Source organism: Gopherus evgoodei, chromosome 2 (genome assembly GCF_007399415.2).
Source record: "Gopherus evgoodei ecotype Sinaloan lineage chromosome 2, rGopEvg1_v1.p, whole genome shotgun sequence".
NCBI lineage: Eukaryota > Metazoa > Chordata > Testudines > Testudinidae > Gopherus > Gopherus evgoodei.
This window is the reverse complement of record NC_044323.1, coordinates 299,101,687-299,120,682: the sequence shown is the minus strand read 5'-3', so window position 1 is coordinate 299,120,682 and position 18,996 is coordinate 299,101,687. Positions and strand designations below refer to the sequence as shown.

Below are 18,996 nucleotides of genomic sequence, written 5' to 3'. Positions count from 1 at the left end.
ATGATTCGAGGAATGGAAAATCTGTCTTATGAAAGGAGACTCAAAGAGCTTGGCTTGTTTAGCCTAACCAAAAGAAGGCTGAGGGGGGGATATGATTGCTCTTTATAAATATATCAGAGGGATAAATATTAGGGAGGGAGAGGAATTATTTAAGTTTAGTACCAATGTGGACACAAGAACAAGTGGATATAAACTGGATACTAGGAAGTTTAGACTTGAAATTAGATGAAGGTTTCGAACCATTAGAGGAGTGAAGTTCTGGAACAGCCTTCCAAGGGGAGTAGTTGGGGCAAAAGACATATCTGGTTATAAGACTAAGGTTGATAAGTTTATGGAGGGGATGGTATGATGGGATAGCCTAATTTTGGCAATTAATTTGGCAATTGATCTTTGACTATCAGCAGGTAAGTAAGCCCAGTGGTCTGTGATGGGATGGGATCTGAGTTACTACAGAGAATTCTTTCCTGGGTGTCTGGCTGGTGAGTCTTGCCCACATGCTCAGGGTTTAACTGATCGCCATATTTGGGATCGGGAAGGAATTTTCCTCCAGGGCAGATTGGCAGAGGCCCTGGAGGTTTTTCGCATTCCTCTGCAGCATGGGGCACGGGTCACTTGCTGGAGGATTCTCTGCAGCTTGAGGTCTTCAAACCACAATTTGAGGACTTCAATAACTCAGACACAGGTTAGAGGTTTGTTACAGGAGTGGGTTGGTGAGATTCTGTGGCCTGCATTGTGCAGGAGGTCAGACTAGATGATCATAATGGTCCCTTCTGACCTTAAAGTCTATAAGAGGGAACTGAGAGGAGGTCAGTGCTGCTCTGCCCTATTTGACCTCAGGTGTGTTGCTGGAGATACCTTGCTTGTGAGCAGCCTCTGGCCCACGAGAGACTTTGTCTGGGGTGGAGGATACAATACAACTTTGTTGTTGTGTCTTTTATAGTCCTAAGCATATTTTCAAACCTTGTCACCTACATTTGGTGCTTAAATCTTGTATTTGAGCTCAAATATCCAGTGTAGGCCCTTAAATCCCACCATGAGAACCCAAATAGCAGATTTGATCACAGTCTGTAAGTATCTGCATGCAGAATAGAAGTTACTGGCCTTTATGCAACAGTTACTGGGTGATGTTCCATGGTCTATATTATGCAGAAAGTCAGAGTAGATGATTCCAATGTTCTTTTCTGGCTTTATAATCTATGTGTCTATGAAGATTCAAATCTCCAAAGGGCATAAACACCAAGGAGGAAGAAGAAATGTTTAGAGTAGTCCAAGTAGATATACTTTGGGCAATAGAATGAAATTAAGAAAGGGAGAAGTTAGGTTAATATCTGGGAAATGTTCCTGACTGTGAGTGTTATTAGGCTATGGACTCATCTTCCAAGGGAAGTGGCAGAATGGTAATACAAAAATCAGTAATAGTTTCTACTGAGCGGGCTTGCGCCACTTTTCTTGGAAGCGCTTAACCAGTCAACATTAATGTTCTTGCTGTATTTTGTGCAGACTAGATAATGCTATTCAGTGTTTTCACTATCCTTTACTAGGGGTGGGGGATGAATTCCAAGGGCTGAAGTGCTCCATACCAGAGCTTGATGATGTGCTGTTGAAGGATGTGGGAAGCAAAATCCATTCAGATGGACGGTGAGTTAGAAAAGACAATGGTCATACAGATATCACCCTTGCTGCCATGTTTGTATCCAGCAGAAATGGCTTCACAATAATGCTGCCTCCCTCAACACCAAGGAAGAAGCCTTCGCAAAGGGGCTGACCTAGATGTAGTGGGCTGTTGGCCTAGTACCATTATACCCCATAGTGCAGAAGGCCCTTTTATTGTTGGTATTAACAATCCTATTATTTATTTGTTAAATGCATGAAATCTGCTCAGCTCTGGTACAAGACACAAAATTATTGTATTCCCTGATCACCTTACAACCTAAAGAAAGAGAGAAAAATGGAGAAGAGGAGGGAAACCCAAAGGAGGGATGAGACATATAGAGTGGCTTTATTTTAGACTCACTTCTAGGAATTGCATAAGAAGAAGGTTTTTAAGGAGGGATCATCTCCTTGGTGCCACCAGTGTTACCTGGGGTTTCTCAGAACCCAAAGCAAAGGTAACTTAACTGTTTCTCTCCAGGCAGTGTCAGGAATAAATCAATGGGAACACAGTGCTTCCATCTGATAAATGATTGATACAAGCAAGTGTGCTCTTATCTAAAACTACTATTTATTAGATATTAAGCGCACACACACGCACACACACACACGGTTTAAGACATCCCAGACATAGTTACCCACAGTCTGAGATAGTTTCAGGTGATCACCGGCCGGGCTTCCAGGGGCCCTCTTTCTGTCCCGCTGACGAGGAGTTTAGATGTCAGCTTCTTACCCAAAGAAAAGCTCCCTTGGACTGCTCAGGGGTATTTATTTTTACCTAGTCTTTTATAGCTATCTCTAACAAAGCACATAACCTACTGGGTCAGCATCATAATCTCTACTGGGTCACCAATTCTCCTAATTTCAGCAAACTACTCATTATCTCAAAACATTTCCTTAGCCATAACAACAATACGCCAGGGGCACCTAAAACCAAGGTCGCTCTTCACTCCCTCTCATCCATAACTTTCTGTCCCACCCTCCCATTCTGATTAACAAACTGCAAGTATGCAGCTGTCTGACCGTTTCTCACAAAGGCCTCAGATTATTCCCAGCGATGTGATGTTTGGTTTTCAGCTGGCAGTGACTGAACATACAAAATTGCTTACTGCAGTACTGTCAAGTTCTACACACAGGAATGTCAAATTCCAGGGTAACACCAGGATCCTACATGAGGGGCTGGGGGAAGTGTCTGGTTGTTGCTAGTTCTCCAGCAGGTGGGGGGAATATTTGCTGGTTGTATTGGTTTTTGGTGTTAGGTCTTTCAGCTCTCATTCAAATGCTTAGTTCCCTGTCCCTGCTAATGATGAGTGTTTGTCTCATCTTTACATACAGATGGCCATTGATCATTGATCCATCTGGACAGGCTGCAACTTTCCTGCGGTATCGAGACACAAATTACTTGAATACACTGAACCCAAATGATATGAACATGGAGACCATTCGACTGGCCTTGCTGGGGGCCCTCCGGTAGGTGGAAGAGTACCAGGAATGGGAGGGCAGGATGGTAGGCTTGGACACAGCATAGATTGGTGTTCCTGATGATTGCATAGTGAGCTGGATGAATAAAACCATTAGCTGATAGTGCATGTGGCTGTGAGGGAGTGAGTTGCTTTTTGATACCCTCTGCCAATTCTGCACTTCCATCACAGTTAGCACTTCTGGTCTTTATTCATGAAAGAGACTGCTGGCTGCATGAGGGGCCTTTTCTCCTCAGTCCCCTTCCCACATTGTGCTAAAGGGAAGGCTGCCCATACATGTAATGCTTGAGACCCATCATTATTGAGAGAGAGAGAGAGAGATTGTTTTGTCTATCTTTGTATCAAGGATCTTGGACTGTCCTGTAGTACATATGATCAACCATTCAGACCTCTGTCCTTAGGTATGGAAAGCCAGTGGTGTTTGACATGATGGAAGTGAACATGTTTGATGCTGTGAAGAGGCAGTTGGAGGGAATAGAGTCTGGACTGGCAGAGGCAATTCTGAGCAAGCAGATATTGCAGAATGAAAGGTAAGAATTTGTGGGTATGGTAAACTCCATGATCTTCAATGGAGAAATGGAATCTCTTCCAACTAAACCCATTTCTCTCCCAGACTGGGGCCAAGGGAATGGCATATTCCTACACCCCATATCAGCCCTGTCCCCTCCCAGCTTGGGAAGCCAGGGAGAAGGCTGAGCACCTCTACCCCAGAGCCTTATTTACCACCATTCTCAGATACTAATGTTATGAGGGCCAGTGCCAAATAAATATCTAGCTGTAGATACCTAGGCATGAGGGACTGGCACCTCCAGCCCTTTGGCCTTCTCCCCTTATAATTCTAGGGAAAGGCCAAAAGATTGCTGGAATATTTATCCTTTTCAAGCCTGAGGATGAGACTGTCACCTCAACCCTGGCCCATAACAATCCAGGGTAGGGTTTGAGAAATTCCTGCACCCTAAGTAAAGTTTTCTGCAAATCCCTCTTGATGCCCAATCAGGTGTGTGAACTGCACTATTCAATCAAGGCTGCCTTTGACTCTGAAACCTAATAATGATTTTTTAAATTTCAACATTGTTAACTGTTCTGTCACTGTACCAGAGACATCCAGTAAATGGGCTCTCTCGTAATCATAAGCTCAAATCGCTGCCATGTCTCTTGAGAGCCAAAACTATCAGCTTCCCTGTCAGGGTTCCCCACCCCTGCCTCTGAACTCTGGGGTACAGATGTGGGGATCTGCATGAAAGACCCCCTAAGTATATATTCTACCAGCTGAGGTTAAAATCTTCCCCAAGGCACAAATTCCTTTTCTTGTCCTCGGATGGTATTGCTGCCACTACCAAGTGATTTACATGAAATTTCAGGGAAGGGTCACTTGGAATCCCTATCCCCCCAAGCCCCTTCACCCCCTTTCCTGGGGAGGCTTGAGAATAATATACCAACCAATTGCCTTAGCAATGTGAGTACAGACCAGACCCTTTGTCTTCAGGACACTGAAAATCAATCAGGTTCTTAAAAGAAGAACCTTATTTAAAAAGTAAAAAGTAAAAGAATCACACCTGCAAAATCAGGATGGAAGGTAACTTTACAGGAGAAATAAAAATATTTAAAAGACAGAGGATTCCCCTCTGACTCAGTTTCACAGTTACAAAAACAGGAATAAAACTACCTCTGTAGCATTGGAAAACTCACAAGCTAAAATGAAAGATAACCCAACGCATTTCCTTGCCTACTTACAATTTCTGTGATTTTAGATGGATTATTCCAGGTATATTTTCTGGAGATGTTGTACCTGCTTGGCTTCTCTCTCCATCCGGAGAGGGAACAACCAAGAGAGAGCAAACAAAATCTTCTTCCTCCAGATCTGAAAGTCTCTTCTTTCCTCATTGGTCCTTCTGGTCAGGTGCTAACTAGGTTATTTTGACCTACTTAACTCCTTACAGGTAAGATGATTCAGTACAGTTGCCAAGGAGGGATTTTATGCTACCCTTCTCTCCATATTTATGACATTCCCCTAATACCTTATAGGATGTATTGTCAATGTTCTGGGCACAGAGAATATCATGGTCCCGATATGTAGAAGGGGTTCTATAATATGTCAGACAAAAAAGAATGATCAGAGATGGTCAGCTGGTAATGGATGATGATAGGAAAGCAGAGCTGCTCAATGCCTCCTTTGCTTCAGTCTTCACACATGAAAATAATGTGCCCAGACAACCAACGATGTTATCATAGACAATAAAGGGGAAGGGATGCAGATCAGGATAAGCAAAGAACATGTCAGAAGTCTTCTGACTAGTTTGAATGTATTGTAGTCAGCAGGCCCTGATGGTATTCACCCCAAGATGCTGAAGGAATTAATGGAAGAACTCTTGGAGCTGCTTGTAATACTATTTGAGAATTCTTCTTTGAGTATGTCCTCTTGGGTGCTCCACTGTAGGTGCGATAGTGCTTTTACATCTGGAATCAGAGATCTTCAATAGCAGTGCCCGTCAGACCACACATGCACACCTCCCCTCTCTTGCACTATGCATGTGTCGTATATATAGTGCTGTGTGGTCCGATCACCCTCAGTTCCCTCTCGATCACCTCCAGTCTGGAACAGAACACTTAGCAGAGCCCATGTTATTTAGATAGTATCTTACCTGTTTTTCTTCTCATAGTTGTTAGTTCCTTACTTTCCCTTTTCTGTTTCTTCCTCCTAAAACGAACGAACAAAAAAAAAAAAAGAATGTATTAGTTCTTTCTCCTGTTTCCCCTCCTTCCCCTCAGGGAAGGTACATCCTCATCCTTATGCCTGGTTCACCTGGGTTTAAGTGGTGTGTGTTGTGTGGAGCTGCCTTCTCTATAATGGACGGCCACACAAAGTGTATGTGCTGCATAGGAGAGGGACATGTTCCTCAGAAGTGTTCCCATTGCCAGGGTTTGAAGCCAAGAGCCAGAAAGAACATGGACCTTAAACTCAAATTAATTTTAGGGCTGTTAAGTGATTTAAAAAAAATCACAATGAATCATGCTGTTAAACAATAATAGAATACCATTTTTATAAATATTTTTGGATGTTTTCTACATTTTCAAATATATTGATTTCAATTACAACACAGAATACAAAGTGTACAGTGATCACTTTATTTATTATAAATATTTGCACTGTAAAAATAGTATTTTTCAATTCACTTAATACAAGTTCTGTAGTGCAATCATTAAAAATGAACTTAGAAATGTAGAGTTATGTACCAAAAATAACTGCATTCAAAAATAAAATGATGTAAAACTTTAGAGCCTACAAGTCCACTCAGTCCTACTTCTTGTTCAGCCAATCGCTCAAACAAGTTTGTTTACATTTGCAGGAGATAATGCTGCGCACTTCTTGTTTACAATGTCACCTGAAAGTGACAACAGGTGTTCACATGGCATTGTTGTAGCTGGCGTTGCAAGATATTTATGTGTCAGATGCACTAAAGATTCACATGTCCCTTCATGCTTCAACCACCATTCCAGAGGACATGCATCCATGCTGATGATGGATTCTGCTCGATAACGATCCAAAGCAGTGCAGCCTGATGCATGTTTATTTTCATCATCTGAGTACGATGTCACTAGCAGAAGATTGTCTTTTTTTTCGTGGTTCCGGTTCTGTAGGTTCCACCTCAGAGTGTTGCTCTTTTAAGACTTCTGAAAGCATGCTCCACACCTCTCAGATTTTGGAAGGCACTTCAGATTCTTAAATCTTGGTTCAAGTGCTGTAGCTATCTTTAGAAATCTTGCACTGGTACCTTCTTTGCGTTTTGTCAAATCTGCAGTGAAAGTGTTCTTAAAATGCTGGGTCATCATCCAAGACTTCTATAACAAGAAATATATGGCAGAATGCAGGTAAAACACAGAGCAGGAGACATACAATTCTCCCCCAAGGAGTTCAGTCACAAATTTAATTAATGCATTTTTTTTTTTAATGAGCATCATCAGCATGGAAGCATATCCTCTGGAATGGTGGCCAAAGCATGAAGGGGCATATGAATGTTTAACATATCTGGCACATAAGTACTTTGTAATGCTGGCTACAAAAGTGCCATGTGAACATCTGTTCTCACTTTCAGTTGACATTGTAATAAGTGGGCAGCATTATGTCCCGTAAATCTAAACAAACTTGAGTCAACATGAGTCAGCAATGCAATGCTGCTGCAAAAAATAAATACAAATGTAATTTTGGGTTGCATTAACAAAGGCATAGCATACAAGTCACGGGAGGTGATTGTAATGTTCTACTTGGCTCTGGTTAGACCTCAGCTGAAGTACTGTCTCCAGTTTTGGTCACAACTGTATAGAAAAGATGTAGAGAAACTGGAAAGGATCCAGAGGTGAGTGACAAAGATGATCAAAGGGATGGAATTCAAGGCATATGAGCAAAGTCTAAAGGAACTGGGTTTTGTGACAGACCCAGGACAGTGGGGTGCAGGAGTCTGGTCGAGGGCAAATATACTGGTCACTGGGTGAGTAGTTTTCTGTTCCCTGAGTGACCAGAGCAGGGGCTGCACTAGAGTAGTCAGGAAAAGACGGTTACTCACCTTTGTAACTGTTGTTCTTCGAGATGTGTTGCTCATATCCATTCCAGTTAGGTGTACGCGCCGCGCGTGCACATTCGTCGGAAAACTTTTACCCTAGCCACTCAGTGGGCCGGCAGGTCGCCCCCTAGAGTGGCGCCACCATGGCGCTCCATATATACTCCTGCCGGCCCACCCGCTCCTCAGTTCCTTCTTGCCGGCTACTCCGACAGTGGGGAAGGAGGGCGGGTGCGGAATGGATATGAGCAACACATCTCGAAGAACAACAGTTACAAAGGTGAGTAACCGTCTTTTCTTCTTCGAGTGATTGCTCATATCCATTCCAGTTAGGTGAATCCCAAGCCTTACAAAGGCGGTGGGGTCGGAGTGAAATATGGCAGAATAAAACTGCCGAGCCAGAGGCTACAGCCTCCCTTGACTGCTGAACCAGGGCATACTGCGAAGCAAAGGTAAGGACCGAGGACCAATGGAGCTTCGCGACAGGTCTCGTGGGTAGAAACACGAGCCAGCAAGGCGGCAGATGAAGCCTGAGCCCTGGTAGAATGCACGGTGATGTGGCTTGGTGAAATATGAGCCAAATCAGAACAAGTGGGGATGTCCGCCATCACCCAAGATGAGATCCTCTGAGAGGAAAACAAGCAAGCCCTCCCTTTGGCCCGCTACCGGGGCAGAGCTGGGGCACCTTAGGAAATGATTCTGTCAGCACAAGATAATGCGAGCACTCCACAGATGTCCAAGGAGTGCAAAGGTTATGCCCATTGCGTTGAGCTGTGGGTAACATGAAAGGCCAAAACACCTTAGGGAGGAAAGCCGGGTGCGGTCACAACCGCACCTTGTCTTTGTGGAACCTTCGTAAGAGCTCTGATCTCAGAGACCCGTCTGGCCAAGACTAGGTTGAGGCCCCAGGGCGGGGCTGGGCGGCGCACCCGAGGGTGCAAGCGCTCCAAGCCCTTGAGGGACCTCGAACCCATAGAGCGTGGGACACTGAACGTCCATCTTAGCCTGCTGGAAGGTAGGGACGGCTGCTGAGCGTATCCTCAGCGATGATACCGCCAGATCCTGCCGCTAAAGGCCAGAGGCAGGCCAGAAAGAGGGGATCGAGACCTCAGCAGGAGCAAGATCGAGCGTACTGCAGCTGTAAAGGAAACGCTTCCACCTGGCTCGGTACGTTGACCAGGTGGAAGGCTGCCTGTCACCCCAACTCAGGTACGCAGGAGCCACCGTGAGGCGAAGAGGCTGCAGGTCCGAGTGACGAAGCCTGTCATTGCCCTGAGTGATGAGGTCTGGGCTGACAGGCCGAGCAACGTGGTATGTCAGTGCTGCCTGGACCACTCTGGAGTGATCATGATGACGCACGCTCCGCCCCTGCGGAATTTGAGCAGGACGTAACGAACCAGTGGGAACAGCGGGAAGGCATAATGCAGTTGGCCGTTCCACGGTATCAGGAATGCGTCCAAGATCGATTCCGAGGAGAGACCTTGGAAGGAGCAGGACACCTGGCATTTCCTGCACTCGCGGTGAGCGAACAGGTCTGTGTGAGGAACCATTTCCACTTCCGGAAAGCGGGACGCCTCACATGGGGCAGAGTGATGACTCGTAAGACAGGAAAGACCTGCTGAGTCAAAGAGATAAGACGTTCCGAACGCCTGGGAGAAAGGACGTCGCCAGCTCCATCGAGCGGGCCATGCAAAAGACCCGGAAATGGATGGCCTCCTGACAAAAAAGGGGGGAGGACTATGTCCCCCCTGAATGCTTATGAAGCACCTGGCCATTGTGTTGGCTGTAAACACCGAGATACAACGGCCTCGCAGCTGCCGCTGGAACCCCTGGCACGCCAGGCGGACTACTCTGATTTTTGGGGCATTAATGAGGAATGCCAGCTCTCTAGAAGACCGAAGGCCTTAAGCTCGGAGGTGACCATGAGCACTCGAGCAGAGAGATGATGCGTCCGCCGTCAGGGGCGGTGAGGGCTGGGGCGGATGAAACCGCATCCTGTCCACACCAAGGAGGGGGTTAGCCACCACTCTAGGGAGCCTAAGGCGTTCGAGGGAACGGTGACTACCATGACCATTGGCTCCCTGTCCAAGCGGTACGCCGAGGTGGGCCAGACTTGGAGAGGACGGAGGCGGAGCTTGGCGTGTTTGGTTACAAACTTGCGGGCAACCATGGACCCAGGAGACTGAGACAAGAACGAGCTGAGGTCGTTGGGAAAGCCTTCAGACCTCAGATGATTGATGCCATCGCCTAAAACCGCAGTTGCGATAAGCAGGCTCCGGCTAGGTAGGAGACCAAGATAGCCCCTAGGAAGCCCAACCTCTGCGTGGGAACCAGAGTGGATTGCTCTATAGTAATCATCAGGCCTTGATCTGTGAATAAGACCGTGACGATGCCCACGGCTGAGTGGGTTGTGTGTCAGAGTCTCCTCGGATAAGCGAATCGTCCCAATACGGAAAAAAGCATATCCGACATAGCTACGGTAGGCGGCGACTATGGCCGTAAACCGGGAGTATTCACCGCTGTCTATAAAGCGGAGGCATCTCCCATGCGGAGGGAAGATGGCATTGCAAAAGTACGCGTCCTTCCTATCCAGGGCGGCATAGTAGCCCCCCGGAGGCAAGGATGGAATAATGGTTCCCAGGGATACCATGCAGAACTTCAACCTTATCCCAAACCGGTTGAGTCCATGCAGGACCAGGAAGGTCTGACCTGTGGTCGAGTGGGGGACTAGGGCATAACGGGAGTAAAACCGCTAGCCCCTTTTGTCCGCTGAAGGGGGACAGGGCTGGAGCAATTTTAAGGTGGTACCCATGCTCCATCGTGCGCAGGACCCAGCGACCTAAAAGTAACTGGGGCCATGCCAGGAGAAAGCGGGATCAGGATCCCGTCCTGCGACTGGTACACCGCCCTCCGGTGAACCTTGGAAGGTCCGTCTTTGGTCCCAGTGGTAATTGCGAGGGACCTCGACTTTGGCTTTTTAGGGGGCCTGACGTTTGTCTGCGACCACCTTGGCCTTGCCGTTTTCCAGAGTTCTGCCTCTGGCTAGGCACAGAGTATGGCGGCTGGGGCCATAAAGGCCTGCGTTTGGTCGCAGGCGTATACATGCTGAGACGCATTAGGACCCTATTGTCCAGCAGGCTTCGCAGTCTGGGGCTGTCTCTGCCGCGAAGATGCCTTTACCAACAACGGGTAAATCCTTTCCCCCGTCCTCCAAGACGGCAGCGAACTCTAGGTGGGAGGTTCGAGGGAGAAACTCCTCCACCCAGGTGCCATAAGTATCGCAGCTAAGCAAGGCTTGTTGCTTCGCACCCCAGAGGTGTAGGGCCCTTGCAGAGTACACCTTGCATTCGCCAAGGCTCTTTCCGCTTCGGGGCTGGCGCCCGCTGGCCATGATATCAGGATCGTGGTCCTGAGCATAAAATCCGCGCATATGGGGTGACACGGATGCGTGTCCGGACGGCCATGGAGGTACTAAAAGAGGGCACGGGCCGAGTCCCTGACTCACTCGGACCTTGCCCAACTCGGCACCGGGGACCGGCATCGGGAGGCGTATCGGTACCTGGAACGAGATCCAGACCCGCAACCAGAACGGTGTCGGGAGGTCGACCGAGATCTCGAGGCTCGGAGAAGAGCTACAGGAGTCAAGGTACCTGCCCCGGTGCCAGATGTCGGAACGGTGCCGATAGCGGGTCGGCGAACGGGACACCGACCGGTGCAGTGAGTGTGACCCGTACCGAGGAAAACAGTACCGGGACTGCCAGTGGTGTCCGGTGTGCCGACAGGACTTGGCGCGTCTGCGGGACCGTGATCATAGATGGTGCCGCTCTGCTGTACTGACAGGGGACAGTCCCTTGAAGAGACTGTATTACCCGTACCGGCGGTGCCCGGGTCAGGCAGCACTGACTCCGTCATGGCACTGAGAGCCCTCGCCGTTGGTAACATCTCCGGCGCGCAGGGAACAGCAGGCTCAACCACAGTGCGTACTGGGGAGCTGTCAGGCACCGGATTCGACGGCCCTCGTGGGGCCGGGATCCATGGTACCGAGGTCATCAGAGCTTCGGTAGGTGCCGGTGCCGGGAGAACCGAGTTAGATAAGCCGTCTGGCTGGGGTGCCGTCAGCACTGAAGCAGCGGGAGTAATACGCTCAACCACGGCGCGTGCCGGGGAGCCGTCGGACACCGGATTCTACGGCCCTTGCGGGACCGGGATCGACGGTGCCGAAGCAGGTGTCGGTGCCGGGCGATCCGACTTATACTAGCCCTCTGGCCGCGGTGCCGTGGGCACAGAAGCAGCTGGAGAAGTAGCTCGACCACGGCGCGCGCCGGGGAGCTGTCAGGCACCGGATACTATGGCCCTTGCGGGACCGGGATCGACGGTGCCGACGTCATCGGTGCCGCAGCAGGTGTCGGTGCCGGGCGATCCGACGTAGACGAGCCCTCAGGCTGCGGTGCCGTTGGCACGGAAGCAGCCGGAGCAATACGCTCAACCACGGCGCGTGCCGGGGAGCCGTCAGGCACCGGATTCTACGGCCCGTGTGGGACCGGGATCGACGGTGCCGACGCCATCGGTGCCGCAGCAGGTGTCGGTGCCGGGCGATCCGACGTAGACGAGCCCTCAGGCTGCGGTGCCGTTGGCACGGAAGCAGCCGGAGCAAACGCTCAACCACGGCGCGTGCCGGGGAGCCGTCAGGCACCGGATTCCACGGCCCTTGTGGGACCGGGATCGACGGTGACGACGTCATCGGTGCCGTAGCAGGCGTCGGCGCCGGGCGATCCGACTAGACGAGCTCTCTGGCTGCGGTGCCGCTGGCACGGAAGCAGCAGGAGCAATACGCTCAACCACGGCGCGTGCCGGGGAGCCGTCAGGCACCGGATTCTACGGCCCTTATGGGACCGGGATCGACGGTGACGATGTCATCGGTGCCGTAGTAGGTGTCAGCGCATGGCGATCCGACTAGACGAGCTCTCTGGCTGCGGTGCCGCTGGCACGGAAGCAGCAGGAGCAATACGCTCAACCACGGCACGTGCCGGGGAGCCGTCAGGCACCGGATTCTACGGCCCTCGTGGGACCGGGATCGACGGTGCCGACGTCGTCGGCGCCGGGCGAGCCATCTTAGACGAGCTGTCTAGCTGTGGTGCAGCTGACACAGAAGCAGCAGGAGCAGTAAGCTCTACCACGGCGCGAGCCGGGGAGCTGCCAGGCACCGGATTCCCTGGTCCTGGGGGACTGGAATCGACGGAGCCGAAGTCATCGGTGCCTCTGCAGGCCGGATAACGCAACTGAGGCGAGCTCTCTGGCTGCGATGCAGGTGGCACGGAAGTAGCGGGAGCAGGGGGCTCAACCACGGCGCGTGCCGGGGAGCCGCCAGGCACCAGCAGGAATCGTAGACTCTCTCGACCTCGGATGAAGGGAACGGTGCCGAGTCGACATCGGTGCCGGCGACGGTCGGTGCCGGAAGGCCTTGGTGGTACCGGCGGGGTCCGGTGCCGAGGAGGCGCTTCTGCCCGCCGCTTGAACATCGCTCCGCGCCCAAGGTGGAGGGGCAAGTGAAAGTCCCGCACCTTTTTGTTCTCGGCTTAAAAGCCTTGCAAATGGGGCACTTATCTGTCAAGTGTGATTCTTCAAACAGGAGTCATGTAGATCTCTCTTCGGCCGCGGCTTCTGGTAAGCCGGGCCCCTTTTGAAAATCTGGTGAGCCATGCATGGCTCCGGCACTGGGCTCATGGAAGGGCTACTTCCTGAACCCCGCTAACTAAACTAACCATGTTAGCAAAGGAAAAACGTATAACCATACAAATATATATATATAATTATATACGAGAAAACGAGTAGCTAGGGAAGTGGAGGTCAGCTAAGCCGCGCTCCACTGTTCCAACGACCGACACGGGCGGTAAGAAGGAACTGAGGAGCGGGTGGGCCGGCAGGAGTATATATGGAGCGCCATGGTGGCGCCACTCTAGGGGGCGACCTGCCGGCCCACTGAGTGGCTAGGGTAAAAGTTTTCCGACGAATGTGCACGCGCGGCGCGTACACCTAACTGGAATGGATATGAGCAATCACTCGAAGAAGAACTTGCTAGAACCAATTAAGCAGACAGGCTGATTAGAACACCTGCAGCCAATCAAGGCAGGCTAATCAGGGCACCTGGGATTTAAAAGGAGCTCTCTCCAGTCAGATGAGGAGGAGGCAGAGGAGAAAGGAAGTGTGTGTGAGGAGCTGGGAGCAAGAGACACAAGGAGCTGAGACTGAGAGGGTGTGCTGCTGGAGGACTAAGGATTACAAGTGTTATCAGACACCAGGAGGAAGGTCCTGTGGTGAGGATAAAGAAGGTGTTTGGAGAAGGCCTTGGGGAAGTAGCTCAGGGAGGTGTAGCTGTCACACAGCTGTTACAAGAGGCACTATGGACAGCTGCAAATCCATAGGGCCCTGGGCTGGAACCCGGAGTAGAAGGCGGGCCCGGGTTCCCCCAAAACCTCCCAGCTCCTGATCAGACACAGGAGGAGTTGATCCAGACTGTGGGGGAGATCACTGAGGTGAGCAAATCTGCCAATAAGCGTAGGACCCACCAAGGTAGAGGAGGAACTTTGTCACAGTATGTTTAGTTTAGAAAAGAGAAGACTGAGGAGGGATATGATAGTGGTCTTCAAATACTGTACTTGAAAGGCTGTTATAAAAATGACGGAAAAAAATTGTTCTCTTGGTGCAGAGGGCAGGATAAGAGGTAATGGGTTCAAACTACAGCACAGCAATTTAAGATTAAACCTCAAGAAAAACTTCCTGCCTGTAGGAACAGTAGAACAATGGAACAAACTGCCTAGGGAAGTTGTGGAAGCTCTTTCACTGGAGATTTTCAAAAAGAGGCTGGTTAGTCATGTGTCTCAGACAGAACAAATCCTGCATCGTGGCGGTGCGGGAGGGCAGTTTAAACTAGAACAGAGATTCTCAACCTTTCCAGGCTACTGTACCCCTTTCATGAGTCTGATATGCCTTACGTACCCCAACTTTCACCTCTCTTAAAAACTACTTGCTTACAAAATCAAACATACAAAAGTGTGACACTATTACTGAAAAATTGCTTACTCTCTCATTTTTACCATATAATTATAAAATAAATCAATTGTAATATAAATATTGTACTTACAGTTCAGTTTATGGTATATAGAACAGGGGTAGGCAACCTATGGCATGGGTGCCAAAGGCGGCAAGCGAGCTGATTTTCAGTGGCACTCACACTGCCCAGGTCCTGGCCACCGGTCCGAGGGGCTCTGCATTTTAATTTAATTTTAAATGAAGCTTCTTAAACATTTTAATAACTTTATTTACTTTACATTCAACAATAGTTTTGTTATATATTACAGACTTATAGAAAGAGACCTAAAAACATTAAAATGTATTACTGGCACACGAAACCTTAAATTAGAGTGAATAAATGAAGACTCGGCACACTATTCCTGAAAGGTTGCCGACCCCTGATATAGAGCAAAAACAACAAGTAATTGTATAAAGTTTTAGTTTGTAATGACTTTGCTGCTGCTTTTTATGTAGCCTGTTGTAAAACTAGGCAGATATCTAGGTGAGTTGATGTACCCCCTAGAAGACCGCTGAGTACCGTTGAGAACCACTGGACTTAATGACCCTTGCAGTCCCTTTTAACCTTATGGTTCTATGATTCTATATCCTGCTACTCTTTCTCCTGGGGCCCTTCTCCTTATCCATACAATGCTCTACAGTGTTCATATTGGGCTCCTTGGGGACCAGAGAGGGAACATCCTTCTCAGGTGCCCTATCAGAGGGGGGGAGAGAGACTCAGAAGCAGATCCTCAGGATTCCTGTTGAGATTTATTACCATCCTAGAATACTCAAGGAGCTGACTGAGGAGATACCTGAGCCATTAGCTTTTTAAAAGTCATGAAAGTCGGGAGAGATTCTAGATGACTGGAAAAGGGCAAATAAATATAGTGCCAATCTATAAAAAGGGAAATAGGGGCAACCCAGGGAATTACAGATCAGTCAGCTTAACTTCTGTACCCAGAAATATAATGGAGCAAATAATTAAGTAATCAATTTGCAAACATCTAGACGATAATAAGGTGATAAGTAACAGTCAGCATGGATTTGTCAAGAACAAATCATGTCCAACCAACCTGATAGCCTTCTTTGACAGGGTAACAAGCTTTCATAAGTTGCTAGACATACTACACACCTCCAGACCCAATCATTCTCCTAATTAATGATGCCTTTTTGAAGCCTGTAAAAAACTGTATGGCAAACTCCTGCTACTCCTCCTCCCACAGCAACAAAGACTGAAATATACTATATTCTCACTAAGGGAGCTGAATATCTGTATGCCCATCCAGAGCCAATCTCACTAGTCATTTTTATCGCTAATGAGAGAACCAAGCCGCACCCCTCCCAAAATTACCTCATTTGAAAAAGACTCAAAGCATCTTGACCTCTCTGATAAAAAAAAGCTAGTTTATGATTTTCTTAACTATAACAATATCACTGAATTTATTGACAAATTGCTGCAGGAACATGAAGCAATTTCAGTCTTTAAAAACAGTGTCACTTGAGATCAAGATCTTCATTGCAGGCTGCCTTAGATGCAGCAGATATCACTTTGTGCTTTACAGCGACTTCTGTAGTGATGCATCGGTCATGGTGGCTTCAAACTTCAGATATTCCAGGGAAAGTTCAAGCCACAGTGGAGAACCTTCCATTTCACAGACCATATCTTTTGGGTGAAAAGATAGAATGAGTTTCTTCACATTATCAGAATCCCACCGCACTTTCCGGTCTTTAAGCATTTACACTGCTGCAACAAAGAGAAAATACACTAAATCTCAATTTTAACCAGATCAGAGAACAAGCCCCTTTTTACCCCCAGAGACCAACACCACCTCTAAGGATGTATCAGAGACTGCAGAAGAGAATACTGTCTGCTGCTACCAACTTCTCTTTGCAAATGGTGTCCAGCAGCAAGCATCCCTTTTGATGGGATTGCTGGGAGATGAAAACCAGACATTAACCTGGATATAGCTATCTCTTCCTCCCAGATTCCTTTTGGGAATAACCTTTTTCCCTAACGCAGAACATGGGCTGCAATAACAGGCAAATGTGTGTTGGAAATCATCATATGGTTATGCAATCCAATTCCACATAACTGCTACCTTCTGCCACTCTTGCTGTCCCTTTTGACAGACCCCTCACGAGAGCCTTCTCACCCAGGAGAGGGATTCTCTCCTTCAACTAAGAAGGATAATTTTTCTGATATAACAGAGAGAAATCCTTTTACTTCAGATAATCCTCAGACCCAAGAAGAAAGGAAGTTGGAGGGTTTTCTTAGATCTTAAACAATTCCTTTCATCATCTGAGATTCAGGATAGTCACCTGAGCCTCCATAATGCTGTCGATAGATCCAGGAGACTGATTGTAGCTGTCAACCACTAGGATGCATATTTTCACATTGAAATTAATCCTGCACACAAGAGATTTGAGAGTAGTTGTCAGTCTAAACCACTATACTGAGTGTTACCTTTTGACTGTCGACCGCACTGAGGGTTTTTATTAAAGTGGTGGTGGTGATGTTCCTGTGTCAATGAGGGATAGCAGTCTTTACTTAGCTAGACAATCAGCTCAAAGGGAAGTTTGATCAGAAAGTTAAAAGCTTGTTTCAAACATTTCTCCAACTTTTCATGTCTCTTGGTTTAAAGGTAAGAAAAGAAAAGCCTGTGTTATCTCCCAACACAATATATAGAGTTTATTGCTGTGAGACTGGATTCCTGGACAGCCAGAGTGTGCTTAGCTGATGGCAGATTTCAAACTATGTCCATCTTTATCACTCAACTTCAAATGATTTCATGAACAACATTAAGGTTCTCTCGCAGTCTGCTGAGCCACATGGCTTCATGCACTTTTGTGATGTTGCATACTAGCTTTGTTCAGGACAGCATACACCTCTAGCAAACACAGTCTATATATAACTTTAACACTTCCACAAAAGGTTCTTTCCTCTATGAGTCTATGAACTGGTGGAAAAACCCAGATGCACTTTGTATACAAGTTCGTTTTATTCCCCTCCTTCTGAAAAGAACTACAGTGACAGATGCATCTCTTGTGGGTTAAGGAGCCCATCTAGACCATCATTTAGTTAAGGGCATGTGTGGATTCCAAAGGAGGCACTCTTATACATCAATTTTCTGGAGCTCAGAGCAGAATGCACTTCTTACTGATGATTCAAAATAACTTCATTTGGGTAATGATGGAGAATATGACTACAGTATTTTTCATAAACAATGGGGAATTAGGTTGTCTCTTGTGTTCAGAAGCATTACGATTATGGAATAGGTGCATACAGCACTGCATCAACCTGTCAGCAGATATACTTGTCAGGTATTCACAATGTATTAGCAGACAATTTTAGCAGACACTTCTCATCAGAACGTGAGTGAGAGATTCAGAAGTCAGTGGGTCACTTTGTCTTCCATAAGTGTTGGATATTTTGTTCCAGAGAGGGTCAGAGTCCAGGTTCTCTGGCAGATGCACTCCTGATCCCTTTGTCACAAAATGGTGTATGCCTATGCACTGATCCCATTCCTTCCCAGAATATTACAAAAAATCAAACAGGACAAAGCACTAGTTATCCTAGTGGCCCTTATGTGACTGAGACAGAACGTCTTCATTTGTTCACTTGACCTCTGATGCCAGACGTTCCGTCTCAGAATGAGGGAGAGACTCATCATCCCAATCTGTCCTCCCTCCACCTGACTGTTTGGTTTTTTGATTGAAGGATGTCAGAACTAGAAAGAATGTAGAATCATAGAGTCAGAGGAATGTGGGGCTTAAAGGAATTTCAAGGGGTCATCTAGTCATGTGAGACAGTGTCAAAAGCCTCATTAAAATCAAGACATATCAGATCTACTGCTTCCTGCCCTATCCACTAGGCCAGAAACCCTATCAAAGAAGAAAATTAGGTTGGCTTGGCATATTTTAGCAGGTGTTGTAAGCAAGACATGAGAAGTAATTCTTCTGCTCCGTGCTGATTAGGCCTCAATTGGAGTATTGTGTCCAGTTCTGGGCACTACGTTTTAGGAAAGATGTGGACAAATTTGAGAAAGGCCAGAGAAGAGCAACAAAAATGATTAAAGGTCTAGAAAACATGACCTATGAGGAAAGATTGAAAAAACTGGGTCTGTTAAGTCTGGAGAAGAGAAGACTCAGAGGGGACATAACAGTTTAAGTACATAAAAGGTTGTTACAAGGAGGGAGAAAAATTGTTCTCCTCAACCTCTGAGGGTAGGACAAGAAGC

General features: G+C 47.7%; 1 protein-coding gene across 1 annotated transcript in view; it reads left to right on the top strand.

Moving 5' to 3' along the window:
• Positions 1–18,996, top strand: part of IQANK1 (IQ motif and ankyrin repeat containing 1) — a 178,937-nt gene that overhangs the window by 132,157 nt on the left and 27,784 nt on the right. Inside the window, exons 12-14 of the mRNA XM_030554161.1 lie at positions 1,542–1,638; positions 2,986–3,120; positions 3,533–3,661. Coding sequence (XP_030410021.1) covers positions 1,542–1,638; positions 2,986–3,120; positions 3,533–3,661 — 361 coding nt within the window. The remainder of the gene's footprint in view (positions 1–1,541; positions 1,639–2,985; positions 3,121–3,532; positions 3,662–18,996) is intronic.